The sequence below is a fragment of the Ammospiza caudacuta genome, chromosome 2 (assembly GCF_027887145.1).
Source record: "Ammospiza caudacuta isolate bAmmCau1 chromosome 2, bAmmCau1.pri, whole genome shotgun sequence".
NCBI classification, from domain to species: Eukaryota; Metazoa; Chordata; class Aves; order Passeriformes; family Passerellidae; genus Ammospiza; species Ammospiza caudacuta.
Genome location: NC_080594.1, coordinates 2,707,093 through 2,724,161, shown reverse-complemented (window position 1 = coordinate 2,724,161; position 17,069 = coordinate 2,707,093). Strand labels below are relative to the sequence as shown.

The 17,069-nt window shown below is 38.3% G+C and overlaps 1 protein-coding gene across 1 annotated transcript in view; it reads right to left on the bottom strand.

The window, feature by feature from the left end:
- Positions 1-1,226: 1,226 nt before the first annotated feature.
- Positions 1,227-17,069, bottom strand: part of ZNF654 (zinc finger protein 654) — a 30,086-nt gene continuing 14,243 nt past the window's right edge. The window contains exons 5-9 of the mRNA XM_058800564.1: positions 14,133-14,335; positions 13,260-13,399; positions 9,076-9,217; positions 5,282-7,607; positions 1,227-4,958 (exon numbers count right to left, since the gene is read on the bottom strand). Of these exons, the coding sequence (XP_058656547.1) occupies positions 4,951-4,958; positions 5,282-7,607; positions 9,076-9,217; positions 13,260-13,399; positions 14,133-14,335 (2,819 nt within the window). The 3' untranslated portion in view covers positions 1,227-4,950. The remainder of the gene's footprint in view (positions 4,959-5,281; positions 7,608-9,075; positions 9,218-13,259; positions 13,400-14,132; positions 14,336-17,069) is intronic.

Genomic DNA, 17,069 nt, shown 5'->3' with positions numbered 1-17,069 from the left:
GCTCTGCTTTCAGTAAGAAATCAGGGGATGGGAGGGGAAGGCAGGGAGAGGTTTCCTCAGCATAGTCACATACCCATTAATCCTTAAGAGAGGAAAAGCACACTGGCATCAGAGATTAGAGACACTTTTCAATATTCAGGACTAATGTCTCCCCACAGTTCCTTTCCTGTTCTAAACCAAGACCAGCCCTGTCAGCAGGATTACCTATAATATATTTACATTTTATCTTACTTTTTAAATCTTCCCCCTTTGGAGGCAATGGGGTGGAAAAGTGATAATCTCAGAAGTAGGTTTCCTTTTTTTCTCTCCTTCTCATAACTCAAAATTCCCTTTAGAGTTTTTATTCAAACTTTTAATTGACTTGAGCATTGAGCAGGAACTGGCATTCCCAAAGGGGAAGAAACAGGAAAATTATTAGCCTATATAAACCAAAAGGCAAACAGTACTCTTGTAACAATAAACTGCTGTCTTAATTCAAGGAGTTACTACAAGGACTGTCATTGTATTTTCTCCCTTCTGTCCATCTGAGGAGGAGCAAAGAAGTTTCTATTTGGTGTTGACATATTTAACAATATACTTATTAAATAGTTTATGTACACATAGCCATTTTGATAAATATTTTTGCTGGCAAAATGCACCTGAGATCCCTTACCCTTACACTGACACTTACTTTCCTCAGGCAAGGACCTCGTCAAAATTATCCACAGTAGAAAACAAAGGTAAGTTTGAAGTTACACACACACAAAAGTCACCATCCAATATTTTCCAAAAGACAGTCAAAACGCTGCAGTCAAAAAAACCTAGGAATTTACAGGGCTGTGAATAATAAATCTAAATTATCCAGTAATTTCAGGTGGCAGTGTTGAACTTTCTGAAGCAAAACAAAACAGCAGTTGCACTGCCTTGCTGTCTGAACTTGACCACCAACCAGAAGCAGAACTACCTTAAAACAGGGGTACCCTGACTTGTTTGTGGCCCCAAATTTGGATGTTGAGCCCTAGGAATTAACTGCTGCCCCCATTTCGAAGCTTGGTCTGTTCAAACCCAAATATGCACACACCTGGAACATCAGGACCTGGCATCTTCACACAGGTGCCACTCAACCATCACATACCAAACATAACACAGCAGCTCTAAACATGACAGCAGCATTTCCAGAGTGATTCTCCAAAAGACAAGATCAGTTTCTATCAACAACAAAGACAATGTTTTATTGAACAAATCTATGTACAGTAAAAAAGGTCTTTAAAATGAAACCCTACTGTCGATTTATTGCAGTTTGATGGCTCAGTTTTAATTTGTACTCTTATATAAAATGCAAAGTAAAATAATTTAACATTCAACAAGGAAGCACAAATTTCCTTTCTTGCTGAACCTGTAACAGCTTTTACAAATTAAGAGTCCCAAATGCATACACTGCATTTAATCAGAAAGGTGTTATACAGTACCAAATAAATTAAGAAAATAGTAACACTACCCCCTTTGGGTCTTTTGTCCATAGCACTGGTGTTAAACAATAAAAGAAATGAGTACAGCTGAACCTTCCATGTGATATTAAAATCACAAAGTTTAATGTTATAAATTATCCAAACTATACAATTCATATAATTTTTATGAATATGGCTAAATAACCAAAGTACCAGTGACCTTGTCCCACAGATATGACCACTTGCAACCTACTTTCAGTATTCCTTTTTTTTGTGAAAGGCGCCTACACCAAGTGGCAGCTTTTTGAAATGAGAAATTCCATGACCTTTACAGTGAAACATGATGGGGTTAGAGGAGACACTCTCAAAAAGAACGCCCAAATCCAACAGAAGGAATGTCATTAATTGCACCAGCTTTGATCCAACAAGGCTCCTAAGCTCATAGAAAACTTCAGGCAGCTTTAGGGTAGCTGGAGGCTTGCATCAGGATTTATTGAATCAAAGTGTTACATCTTCAAGGATTTCCAATTATATCACACAACGTTAAGTATCAGGGGAAAAACTCAGCCAAAAAACCTACAACTTTCAAGACCTGTAACCTGTTTTCAGCCTTAGAAGTTGCAGGCTTGGTATGGGGTAATACTCAAAATTAAAAAAACATCCTTAAAAAGCATGGAGAATTATTCCACACATGATCCAAGTATCTTTTTGCCTCTGATTAAGGTTGCTTAATACTGCAACTATCTGAGAATACCAACAGGTATCAGAGTAGCTTAAAGAAAATGCAATGTCTTTTGAAGTGAAAATAATTATTTTAAAACAGTACCACCCACTTGCTACTTTAAGTCAATTTAAAAGATTCCTGGATAATTGTTAGATGATGCTCATCTTCACCTATATGTAAGAATTCGTATTTCCTATTCTCCAGAGTGTACACACTGAATACATGAGAGAAACAAATGGTGGTGTCCCAGAAAAGCATCTTGGAACAAAAATAACTTTAATGCAGGTACAAAAAATTATGGTCACAGTTTATGCATGTACACATATGCATTTATCTACACACTTAAAACAAAGATAATACAAGTCTCAATCATATTTTTAAAGCATCTTCAAACATATGGAACTCCAGGGAAAAGCCAAAAAGCACCAAAGACGAAAAGGTATATTAAGAAGATTTTACACAAGCATCTTTTTTGATTTTTTTTGTTGACTCACTTTTTAGATTTTCAGAACTGTAATACTTTAACATGAACCTTTTTTTCTCCCAAATATATTTAAGCAATGTCAAGCAAAGAAGGGGGAGCCTGGGAACGTTCAACACAGTACCCAGATCCTTAAAAATTAGTTGGTATCTTAAGTAAAAAATGTGAAAGTGCATTTGTCTGATAAGGAGCATTAACTTGGTTTAAAAAATTTAATGTATTTACACATGTAAATATATATATAGTGTGTATATATGTACATATAATGAATGATGCATTTAAATCAGGTTTTCTGCAACTGCAAAAAAAAAAAAATTCTTTGGTGCCTCAAACATCATACAAATCTCTGGAAGTGGGCCATAACTGGGATTCATGTAATGCACACATATCTGTGATCATAATTTTAGAACCTTTTATGTTAATCCAACTCAAAGTTAAGGCAAAACTCTCCTAGAGCTCAAGAGCATGATTTTGAATTCACATTCTTTTTACCTTGCAGGAAGGGGAAAGAAAGCAGAATTAATGCAAGTATCTGTTTAGTTCCACAGAGGATTATCAGCAGAGGCATTACTGAACTACTGAGTTTGTTCCAGAACTACTCCATAGCCAACCTTACAGAGAAACCCTTGGGTTTGCAAGAGTGAGCCATTGCTACAATGAAGAGAGGGCTTGACGCACCCCCTCATTTTTTACTCATGAACTTTCACCCACCTGTTGATTTAAGCCCTGCACACACTGTGATGAACTCTTCAGTGACAGATGAGCAGAAACAGTTGCTCTGTGCTGTCCTGCATTTCTGGAAGGACTCTGAACATCAGTTTTCACCCCTGTGCCTCCCCCTGCCTGAAATCCTACTAAAACTTCCATAGAACAGAATCCCAAATAAAAAACACATGGCAAGACAGTGTGAGACAAATTAAAGGACCAATTTGTACAGTAATTGGACAATGTGCATGTTTGCCACACCTCTGCCTTCGGGTAGGAAGACCAAAAATTACAATGGCATCTTTTTGGTTTCAAAATCTTCTGTATTACAATTTTCCATATAGAATTGAAGAACTCCTATTTCCTGTCTTCGCATTGTGATTGTTCCTATGAACAATGAATTGTGAATAAAGTGCTTAACATTTAAGTAACTCCTTCACCAGCCTCTGGGAAAGCCTCTCCTTTCAAGGGATGCTACTAAATGGGATTGCAATATGTCTTGGGGATTGAGAGGACTCCTGTTTTCTTCTTTCTAGACAATGAATAATTAGTGACAGTACTGAGTTGTGGCTCATCACCATTAAGCAACATAACAGATGTGAAACAGGTTCTTCCTGACCTTTCTGTTCAACCCCAACCTGATGTGCTCTGCCTCTGTTTGCCTTCTCAAGTTCTTGTCTGTCCTACCAACAGCTGAGGGACCCCTGTGCTTGCAGAATATTAGTTTAACTTAGCCCTCCCAACATTCCAGATTTGCTTCCATCAGCTGCTGTTAATATCCACACAACCTATCACTTGTGTTGGTCTTCCCACACCTACAGCAGATGTTTTACAGGAGCCACTTATACCTCAGCCTTGCAAAGGGCTTCTCTTGCATGCATCCGATTTCCACTGTGTGCAAGTCTTACAAAATAGCACATCAACTCACTTTCTCCTGCTTGTTCTGTACTTCAAGTTTTTGACTATTCCAGCATCCCAGCTAGCTCAAGATTTCCTTCCACATTCCTCTTTGGATTCTGAGTAGAAGTTTATTAAACAATCTCCATTCTTTTGAGCAGATAATGGACTCACATACTCAGAATAAAAAAAAAGTAAAAAAAAAAAAAACGCATGGTTTCTTTACGCATTTATCCACAAGGTAAGAAAGTAATACCTCCTTGAATGATTCCTTCTCAGCAGTGTGGACAGATAGCCATTAACCACACAAACTAAAGCAGCTTTCAGAACTGGCTGGTTGGATTTCCACAAGGCAATGAACACCTCTGCTTCCTCTGCCTCCTCACCTCTATGCCTCATTGTTCTTCAACCTTCATGCTAGAAAAGCTGTGCCATTAAGCTTCAATCATACATTTGGAATGAACATGGCTTTTTTTGATAACTGGTACTTTGGGGGTTTTGTAGCAACTTTTCTGGACTCAAAACCTGCAGAGCTCCTATTACTCCTTTGTGAGTTTTGTCTAGAAAATGTGCTTTGTCTTTATCAAGGTCATGTTTTTCTACAGGAATTTGAGACTGCTTCATGATTAAGGCCAACTAGGAAACAAACTGACGCTGCTTCATGTAGTGTTTCCTTACACCACTCCTCATCTGATACTTTTCTCCACAACATTGAATCAGGCACCTGTAAAAGACAAAAGATCAGAACATAAATAATTTCTTAACCTAGAAGACTACTTATGTTTTTCACCATATTTAGTTTCAAACACGGAAGGAAAGACAGATTGATTGAATGACCCCATTCTGTTTTATCAGAAGTCTTTTCCATTAGTTTGACTACAAATTCTCACCACCTCTTTCTTATTCTGGACAGCATGTCCAATTTTAACTTACAATTTAGCAGAGTACTGTGATTTAGTTAGTGTGTGTCTTATCTATTTCTGTTTGCAGAGAGCATTTTCTGATTGACTGCCAAAGAAAGCAGCATGGAAGGACTGGAGGACTTACTTTCATCATCTGAATCGAATCCAAAGAGCGTCTGACACTTCTTTTGTGCAAGGTGAGCCTCAAGTGCTTCTGAATTACAGTAGATGGTCAAGCAGTTGCCACATCTAAATCTTTCTGTTGATTTGCTACAAACTTTGTCTTGTTCAGAGTAAGCATCTACCTCATCAGCCAAAATTTTTCTCCGTTTTGGCATGCTAATGTAACGTTCATCAAGGTAACTGGGAGGCAATGGTCTGACGTAGGGTTTTGTTAAGATGACACCATACGAAGTAGTCTCTGTTGTCTGATTTGGTTTAGAAGGTACTTGTGAGACTGCAGGAACAGTATTTTGTGGTGCATCATGACAATTCTGTAAAACTGGTAACACTGACCCATTTTCTGTCCTTGTTTCATCTGCTACTCTGTCCAAAGGTACCTGGGCCGCCTTGGATGATGTCTGATCTGGGTCACTGTGCCCATTGACCAGTTGGTCACTAACAACACTACAGTTGTCAGGATTTGGCTGTAACACAGGAGTCTTTTGGTCTATCAAACTTAAAACTGGAGCACTACACTCAGATGAACTTTCATTTCCATTGTGAATTACATTATTTGCTTTCTTCTCCACACTTTGAATATATGTCTTTGGTTCTGCAGAATCTTTCCTTGACTTCCAAGTTGGAATTGGTAAATCTACAGTTTCTTTTTCATTAACGGATTCATCATCATCTTGGTAACTACCAGGTTCTGAAGGATCATCTGAAGAATCTTTTTCACTTGCATCTTCTGAACATTCTGGGGTCTTACTTAAATAATGCTGAGCCTCGTGTTCATACAGCAAAGGGAGCTCCTCAAATAGCTCACAGCAGTTTGAGAAATTGCACTGGGCTTTAAACACACTGTGACTTTTTGTATGTTCTGCAAGCTCAGTTGACAGCTTAAATCTCTGATTACAATTAAAGTGTAAACAAAAGTAAACATTTGGATACACATGTCTCTTCAGGTGGTCTATAAAATGTTGGGAATCGGCGAATTTCCTCTGGCAGAAGCGGCATTTTCCTTTATTCCATTTCATTATGTGCTGCTGCACCTTCAGGTCAGTTGGGTGAGTTTTTCTAGCATGTTTGTTGAGGAATCTTATTTTTTTAAACACTCTAGCACAACCATTAGCAGGGCACTTAAAGGTTCCTTCCTCATCCAAAGCATCAATATCCTTTTGAGGGCAAAACACTCCATTCACTTTATGCAGAATGGGTGACTCTTTACTGGAGCTCTCATCATCCTCAGGCAAGCTCTCTGTACTCAAAGCATCAGGAACATTATTAAAACAGCTGTCACTACTGTTTTCAGTAGCATCATCCTGGTCACTTAGATGGTTTTCCACTGCCTCAAAAACCTGTTCTGCATTCTCAGCCTCCTCTTGGACCTGATCAGAACTCAGAGGTACTGTAGCTGCTGTAGCCTCTGGTTCAATATCTTTGGAACCCTCAGAATTCCCATTTTCAAGAGACACAGGAACACTAGAACATTGCACTTCATGAAGAGCAGGAGCCTCCTGATCAGCCTCAAGAGCTGCAGCAAGATGTTGCCTTTCTATCTTCCTGACATGATTCCTCAAGTGCTTCAGCATCAGTCCTTTCTGCCTGAACTTCCTGGTGCAAAGCACACAGGAGAAGCTGCCCTTTTTTTGGTGAGCTTGTGCGTGTTTCACTATGTGATCCCCAAGGAACTCCTTGTTGCAGATCACACAGCGGTGCCTTGGTTCAGTCTGATCCAAGGTTCTGGATGCCTCAAGAGCCTGGTGGTTCTTTCTGGCATTCCCTTTGGAGCTGGCTCCAGAGCCATTTCCAGGGTCAAGCTCCCCATTGCTGACATCTGTTAAACAGCCACGTTCCTCAGCCAGAGCTCTGTACTCTGCTGTTTTCTCTGTGTTTGCAGGAGAGTTCTCCAGTGTACTTTCATTCAAGCCATCCAAGGCTTTATCCCCCAACAAGGCTAAACAATTCTGCTTGATCATCAAGAAATTCCAGAACTCTGGATCAAAAAACAATCCTTTCTTCAAGATGGGCAGCAGCTCGAACCGCACGCGGTTCTGAACAGAACTAGTGCACTCATTGTATTCTTCATCTGCACATTTGTACAAATGCTCAACAGTGTAGTAAGATTCCAAGGTGCGCTCCAGGAAAAAGATGGAGAGCGCACAAATTCTGAGGATCTCCAAGTCATTTGGCAGAAAATGAGCGATTGCTTTATAAATAAGACTTTTCATGTTGGGATCTTCACGGAGGTCCAGCTGTAGGGCACACCCACATATCTCAACACAGATCTGAAGGCCATCTTCACCAACCTGCAGGAAGGAAATCACAGTGTACATAAACAATTCCCAAACATCCCACATATTAATAGTCACCTACTGCAGAACAGGAGTTCAGAAAGCATCCTGCTACTGAACTTGACCCAAGGGCATGAACATTTTTAAATATTGCTCAAACAAAGCTAGCAATACAGATACAAAAATGGTTTGCACTGAAAGCTGTAAAGCTACAAAACTTCAGCTCTGCCCCATGCAGCTCTGTAGTTAAAGACAATTATTTGGGGATATAAACCAGAACTGCAAGAGATCATAGCTGATCTATCAGTATCTTCTGCCAGCCTTTACATTACCTAGGCTGCTTCACAATATAATTGGACAGTTCCTCTATATTTTGGCTATCGTAACTTTTTTAGCTTTCTTTACATGAAAACCATGATAATATTGCTCAGTTTTGAACAACCAGCAGGAGAACCATAACCCATAGCCAAAAAGTCTAAAAGGCTTCATTTTCCAAAACTGATGACCCATCTTTCTAACGAGCAGAATTCCTATTCAACACTTGAAGCTGGGGGCCCTGTCCTGAACATGGAACTCCAAGGAATGATCAGCAATACTCTGCCCTACAGGCAGCAGATTAAAGCCAAATGTGGCACAGGAAATTTAGAAATAATTATTACCTCCCATATTTGGGTTTTAACAAATACAGACATTGCTCCATAAGTAGGGGATTATTAAAAAAATAAGACGATTCAGACACAAAGAGAATTATTAATATCACCACAGGCATTTTAGAATATATACCCTTGAACAGCAACAAATTATTGCATTTAGATCTGGCAAAATAACTTAGAATTCATTTAGGGCAAAAAATATGAAGGAGCTGTTAAGTGAAGTCAATGGTAACATTTGTTGGGAAACAGCTCTCAGCCTATGTGCAAAGCATTCCATGTGACATCTTTGGCAGATGGGGCAGAACAAGACTGAGATCTAAAGCATGAAATACAGCACAGTTTTCTGAAGCAAAAATCAGGTATTCTTCTGTATTATTCTGCCTTTCTCTTTATTTTATATTAAGCCATTTTGTCCAGTTTTTGTCCAGTTTTGATTTGAATTGGTAACAGCATTCAGAATTTAACAAGGATGAAGGGTACATATAATTACACAGATCCTATTTCCTTAAGAGGTCAGCCTGAAAAAAAAAAAATCCCCAACCCAATCATTCACATTTATTCCATGGACTTAGCCCTCAAACTTGCTGCAGAAACAGAAAAACTCAAATCAGTAAAAAAAAAAAAAAAAAATCTTAAAACCACACAAGCAATCTTAATATTGAAGCCCATTCTGGAACCTGACAAAATTTTAATAATATTATGTCCTTCCCTAACCCCTCTTTTTTAGCTTTCCACCAAAAGTGGTCATTACACAACATAAACATCACTTCTCTTGATTTTAGCTGGTTCCCAAAGGAATGGTGCATGAGGTAAAAACAAACAGAACTTACTTCATCCTTAATGACTTTCATGAAAGGGAAAATGACTCTGATATTTGTAGCAATTCTTAGAAGCTGGTAGCAGTGGTCCACAAAAACTTGTTTGGATGGGTTAGATTTGAGCTGCAGTTTACTCCAAATGAAGATCAGGTCCCTATTAGGTAGAAAATAAAATATTCCAATTACACTGAGTTTTAGAACACTCTCACTAAGCACAACACATTACTAAGACAATTATTTGCATATTCTGTGATTAAAATCATATTTGAGGGTGTAATACTGACCTAATTAACACCAAGACGTGCACAATGGAAAATACAATTTAATTACTTTGTTAAAGCATTCAGGGTATCTCCTATCACCAAGCAATTAAATATTCAACAAAACATTCATGTATTCAGCTCAGTTTCAGAGAAGTGCACAATAAAATCAGATAGAACAGCAACTAGCCCTCAACACTACAGGCAACAAACATCTGTGTGCTCTTGGGATTAAGTCACTTCCAGTAAAAGGATGAAGAGTCCTTAGGAAAAGAAGCTTTTGAATGTGAAAAGTGGAAACAGCATAGGAAGCTCCTGATGTGCCAGGAAATAGTGATGTTCTCCAGTTATTACAGAGCAGTCATACCAAAACTTCAAATTCTACAGCTATCCTACATCTCCATGATCTGCAGTTAAATAACATTCCTGCCTGAGAAAAGGAAATGTAAGAACAGATTAGTGCTAAACTCTGCACATATGTTAGCCTATAAAATAGAGCTACTTGAAGTTTACAGCATAAAAGTTCTGCGCACTTTAATTCAAAGATCTAGGAAGGCAACTGGGCTAACTTTTAGTCACGAGAAGATTTGCCAGCACTAAGATCTCACACAGGGGCAGCTCTAGTTAGGACTCGGGAGAAATCCCACCACAGTGTTACAACGAAAGCAGGACCCACCGACTTTCCTTTTCTGAAGGAAGACACTTGTCTACTCCAGCAATCTCCTCCCTCAGAAAACAAACCTGGCTACTGAGAAAATATTTGGCCGATTTCCAGTGTCAGACAAACCTTTTGAGGTTAAGCTTCTCTTAATGAGCTCAGAGCCTGAAAGAAGGGAAGTGACAGCACAGCCTATGACAAAACCAACTCCGCTTTTAAGTTCAGGACAGCTCTAGAATTCTGCTTGACATTGAGACCTTGACTGGTTTCTTTCAATCAGAACCCAAGAGAACTAAAGTTGAAACAAAGATCACGTCACCCTTATGGGGGAAATTGAAAAACCTATAAGCAGCTCATACACAAAAAAATTAAACTTTCTGGTTTCCTAAAGATACAAACTGCTCACATCTGCATTTACCAAGCTGAAAATCTGAATTCTACATACTTGCAAACTTCATATACAAGTTTGAAATTAGTGTCTTCATGCACTAAACCACTCTTAAGAACTCATTAGAAGCCTCAACCTGAAGTACAGAAGAACTCAGTAATTTTGCTGTTATATGTTACAATTCAATAATCCATCACATCCTCTGGTTTGCCTCCTATCATTTCAGAGCAAGCCATATCAATACTAATCCCAGAGAATGAGAAAAATCAAATTACTCTTGAGAGATTAGTGGTTAAAGGGGCTTGCAGTGTGTTCAGACAAGTGGTAGGTTGGCACAAGGAAAGAGCTGAAAAAGGAGAGCAGAAAACTGCAAGTAGAAGGAAGAGCTGCATGGTTAAAGAACAAGGTGTTACGCACAATTTACCTAGACCCTGACATGAAACAGTATTTTAGTCCTTTAGTTTTATTTTTCTATGTCAATACAATAGCTTTTCCTTTTTAAGTCCATTTCTGACTTTGGAACAATTTAAATTGTTACTGAGAGATCACAGAACTCAGCACCTCCTTACCAGAGGCAACCATGCATTCTAGCCTCTTAACTACCTACAAAATACCAAAACCACTATGTGCCTCCAGCAGCAACATGAAATGATGGTTAAACGCTCCCTAACCTAGCTGGATCTAAACAGTTTGCTGCTCTTAGTAAGTAGTGAACATGCTTTGCCAAAAGATTGATCAAACTGTGGTAAAAATTCTTTGACTTACTAAATTTAATGCATAGAAATCACCTGAGAAAAGCCAAAATAGCATTTAAAAATCTTCTGTCAGAGAAGGAAGGCCATCTGTGCCTGCTTGATCAAAATATTGTCTTCCTGAAGAGAACAACACTTTGATACAAAGTATAATAAATTGATTTCTTGCCATTATTTCACACAAAAAATTTAGTATGACCAAGCACAGCTTGCATGATGATTTATTTTCAGGAAAATAATTTGTTCATCTGAATCTAGAGTTTATTCTTGATATCAGTGAAAATTTGAGTTTTGTGACCAAGCTGCTTAAAGATCATCTTCCTCTAAGATGACAGCTAATGGTTTTAGCTAGAAGATTTCACATAGGCTGTCACAAATATTTGCTATTTACAGCTTTCTAATCTGTTCTTTTGCCATATCTTTGCTAGTAGTGTTAGCAGCTAGATCTCTGTTAGATCTGCAAGGCCCTCAATTCCAGATCAGGTGAGATGATTTCTACTGTGCTGGAAACACTAACATGTTCCCTGGGGAAAAAAATAGACACTGTAAGTTCATTTAACCTGGCTCCTACTACTTCAAAGATTGGACTACAGCATAGTCATGCCTTCACAACCTTTGCTGCAGTTTCCATGAGCTAAGAAGTATTACAGAGTTCTTGTGGAGAACACAATTGTTAAGGCTCAGCATGTGAAGAATGAAACTTCTGCTTGAGCAGCACAGACAGAATGGCTCTGAACTCTCTTCCAAAGATCCTCAAGTTCTATATTCTGAATAAATTAAAGTACCGAGATGGCAAGATTATTTCCCTGAAATCTAGATATCAAACAGTACTCGAGCCTCTAGCAGAATTTCCTCTTGGACTCATCTTTGACATCTGATTTGCCAGAACAACAAGAGATACATCTTGCTTTGAGCAGCAATTTCAAAAATGGATGATGCAAAACTTGATCAGCTGGGTAAAAGCAAAGTCAACATGTTACTACAGCAAAAGGAGCTTTAATTACAGTATTGAAAATGCATTTCATCAAAGACTGACTCCCCCAATCAGAAAGCATTAATTCATGGAGGTTATACTTGTAATTTCCTAGTAAGAAACAGGGAGATGCAACTTTTGGGCTGGAATCAGCAAACACGGATTCAATTCCCACTGAGCTCACACAAATGCCATCTTTTGGGTTGAACTTCATCTTTCCTATGGGGACAGTCCTGTCCATCATTTCCTGGACAGACTTGAAAAACGTCAGCAGCCATTGCCAACACATTGTACTACAATGGATGTCATTATCATAATCCCAACGGTTTTGATTGAGCAACTACTCCTACTACAGCCTAGTAGTTAAGGAAAAAAATTAGTATCAAAGTAAACATTATCACATCTAGCTTGTACTAGTTTCTCAAGACAAAAAAGCTTCTTGATTTCCTGGAATCTGGGAACACAGAAACCCAAGGTAGCTTCTGAACTCAAAATTACTTCGATAGATAATTTGATCTCTATCAGATCCTTGCTAGGATGTTTTGCTTTAACTACCTAAACAAAGAAAGCATATTTTATCAAGGGATGCAGATCTTCCTATAGTTACAGAAATTATACAGGCTCAACAGAATCATAGTCCTTAGCCATCTTCCAGTCCTCAGAAAGATGAAATCTAGAAAACACAGACTTAAAACTAAGTCCAGGTATCAAAATAATTAAATGGGTGTGAAGACATCTTCAATGTTCTCTAGAGAACTCCATCTAGGTGATACCTCTGTTCATGACAACCAAGTTGCCATAATTAACAGCACATTTTCAGCACCACACATTCTCTTTTTAGGCACACTGGTAACACACTACAGTTACAGAGCAAAATATCTACATGGTTAAGACTACAGACTGCATTTTGCTAATAATAAATGCTACATTTCTAGGTAGGGTACATAAAGTTTCACTTTTCTGTTGCTTGGAAATAGGAAATAAAGAGTTATAAACTATTAGGCTACCCTATATATGACTGTGTTAAAGGGCAAACAGGCACAACAGAAGCACCAGGAACACTTGAAAGTCATTTTTATCTTGTATTTTTAAGTTAGACAAGTTTCATTTTGGCAATAAGCATGTATTTTCTGTTCAGCTGCTTCCCCAGAAATAAAGTATTTACCATATACAATACATGTCCCCATTTTGGAGCTGTGGGACTAGGAAGGATTCACAAAGCTGTAAGGCTAAGGTAGTCTTCCCTTCTTTTTCAGTGTTGCAGATGATCTCAATTCCACTCTTGCAATCAGTCCTCAACAAGTGCTATACAATTAAAATAAAATCAATTTAGATCAATTTGCTGACATGAAATCAAAACCAATCAGATCTTGCTCTACTAAAAACTTCAGGAATTGCTATTAACACAGGACATCTTTGAAATGGCTTTTGTGTACACCTATAAGTAAAGATTTTAAAAGGATTTCAAGCTCTTTCATATTCTGATGGTCATTACTCTAAGAAATAATTGTCTCAGAAATTAAAACACAACACTAAAGCACTTGTTCTTGCCATTTTGGGTAGCTTGTTCTTGAAACAAGGTCAAGAAAACCCCTGTTATCTACCAAGTGCTATTAGTGATAAAATAGCTCAAATCAAATCAGCTCAAGTGCCATTTTACATATTGGGGCATCATTAAAAAGCTTGAACAAAACTATATCATGTATGATTAATGTTAATTAGGCTCAAGTGCTTTTACTAAAACTGTTAATAGTAAAATAGTCAATACACTGAAGTCACAAAATATTTAGGGACTAGATCTACCAGAATACTTGACCAAAAAAATGCATTTCAGCCAACAAGATTTGCAGGCACTTCACATTCAACTTTTCCAAGCTTAAGCCAGCACAAAGTTGAGCAACGCCAATGTGGCTGCCTGATTTTATGACATTTGGTTCCACAAAATCAGAGTCCCACATGCTCCTCTTGACAACTCATACACAGCAAGTATAAAGCACCACTTCATTTTAAAAAAGAAATGTATACTGACAAACAATACCTCCTGGAATAGCTGATCTTCTAATGGTGACATATAAAGACAGGTGAAAAGAGCTTGATGGAAATACAGATCTTTACTGATATCTGGATGATTTATGCAAGATTTGATAAGAGCCATTGCCTCAGGGATGCGTTCACAGGCAATAAGGTATCTGGCACGGAGTTCAAAGAACAGTGGATTTTCAGAGCTTAAATATTTGTTAACTGCACAGAAAAGAGAGATTTAAAGGCAATTAGAATATGAAGTCCAAACAACAAATATATCTAAATGTAACTCTGTCTTTAATAACAAATAATATTAAGAAAAAATAAAGGCTAAAAAAAGTCTATAAAATATTAAATACCATAAGAAATCTGTTCTGCTTCGAAACAGAAACTGTTATTTTTCTTAAACCAGTAATCTAATTCAGTATTTTGTTTCTAACAAGTTAACACAAGGTGCTACAAAGGATTGGTGAAATTTATATTGTATAGAAGCAGATGTGAGCATTTTAAAGAAAGAAAATTCCCTCCTTTCTAAGCAGTGGAATACGTGTGACTGTCAGAAGCACAGGATTGACATCACCTCCAAAGCTATAATTATAAATATTTTTAAAAACCTCAAGATACTCATTATCCATTAAAATGTAAGACCTCAAACTAGTGAATAAAGTTAACTGCAATTCACAGGCTATTGCCTTAAAAAGCTTTGAACGCCTTGATTTTGCTTGCTTGGAAAACATATCTTCCTCTGAAAGGGTTACTGGGCACAATTCCTATCAAAATCCCTTTAAAATCTGGCTCCTAATTTCTGGAAATCTTTTTTAGCTCTAGAAGGTAATATTAACACTAACATTTGAATGAAAAAAAATTCAAGTGAGATACTGAAAATACTCAACATTGAAGTAACTGGAAATTCATAAATACCTACAAGACATGCTTTGCATCTTTTTTATAAATGATCATACAGATTGTAGTATCTCTGTCGACTACAAGCTAAAACATCACTAGCTACAAGGCTATAACTTGAGTACTTTAGTATTTCATGTTTTAAAGAGACAAAGATTGTCAGTTTAAAGTCAGTGAAGGCAGAAAATTCATCCCTTAGAAAGGATCGGTATTAATTACAAGCAATTGAAATTGATGATTAAGAACTGGTTACTAAAAACTACAATCAGAACAAAGAAGTTTTCTTCCCCCAAAATGAAGAGATTACTTGTACAATAGCCTTTCAGATAAAGCTTTTTTTAAGGATTTAAATACTTTCTTACACTTAAACCCAAGATTTCTCCAGCATCTCTATTTTTATGCAAGCTAGCAGTGTTCCATGCTAATGAACATTTAAGCAGTACAATCCAAGGTGTCAGGTTTGAATTTGATTTGTTAACAGATGCACTGTAAGAAAGAAACATCTCATTCCCATTATCCTTCAGCACTTTAGAGAACAAATTCAGAAAAGGACTAAAAGGCAAGCCAGTGTCTAATAGGGGTGATGAACTGCAAGAAAAACTCATTATATGGAAAAGTCTTTAGAGCCAAGTAAAGGCCTCCCCTTTACTGAATTACCACCCTTAGGATAATAAACTACATCCTCTGTTTTGTATGCAAGCATTACTGAAAAATAAGGCTGGAAGTACTCAGCTCTGCTAAGTGGTAATGGTAAGGAAATGCTGCCCATCTAACAAGTGGCTGTAACACCCTTTCCCCTTAAAGGGGTGAGAACTGCACTGCTCACCCTGTTCCGTATTTCCCACTTGGTGTGGGGAACTCTCAGGTCCCTTCTGCTTCACAAATGAGACTCTGACAGCCTCCTCTCCCAGGGAAGGGCATCTCCACACCCTACACCAGTGCCAGCAGGAGCTCCCAAGGATGTGGGTTCCTACAGCCTCCTCTGTTTCCGAAGTTTTACTGACGCTGCTGGCAAGGCAGTGCTCCCTCCCTGTCCTGGACTGTCCTATTTTCCCAGGGCAGCAGACAGAGCTCTTCTAACCCCCCAAAACAAAGACAACTGCCAACTACAGTAGTGTTTGGCCAAGCCTGAGATACACTAAGAAACAACCTTTATTCCTACCCAGGCAGTGACACTTTGCTTTAGAGCAACAGACACCAAGCAGCAGCTCGGAAACTCATTAACTGCTCCCTCTGACTGCACCTCTGCCAGGTTCTCTTTCAGATGCCCACCTCATTCTCCCCAGTCCATTACAAGTGCCTATGTTTCAAGCCTACTATTTTTCTTTCAACTCCATGACTGCTTTGTTTCCAGCCATCTCCAAAGAGATTGTGACATCTCCAAGTTTACTACAATTCCTGCAGAGACAGACACAGAGAGGTTTGTCTTGGCCTAAGCTTCTCCATGGAGTTAATGAATCCAGGACAGGATTATGTAGTTCACACAAACTGATTTTTGCAAGGAATGGTTGGTGATTCAGCAATAATAGGCAGGTTTTCCTATTTAAATAGCCCCTGAGGGAGCTACATGACCAAGTTTCAAAATACACACTGCGAGCCTATAAAGCAACACAGGATGTTTGCTTTGTGTAAGACTTCACAAGAAGCAAATTTTAGAGGAAGTCAGAGGAAGACAGAACAAGCTCTCAAAATATAAATTATCTAAAATAAAATGTTTGTCAGTAAAGATGAGATGCGTCAAGGGTGTGTGTGAGGATATCAAGGTAAAAGGAGAGAAAATCTCTCAGCAGAGGGGAAGGAGATGCAGCCTGGAACAAAGGGGAACAAAGTGCCCATCTAGTGATAACAGGCTTCATTCCTGCTTTGCCAGGTTAAAAACAAACATCCTCAAACTGTAACCCATAACAGAGAGGATTCATGATGCCCAAGAGAAACATGACAGCAAAGGACTAAACTAATTCTTTGCTGGAGAGATGGAGATCAAGACCTAATTCCCAATTATAATCACCAAAATCATGGGATGCAGAACAAAACAAGGTTCATCTTGGTT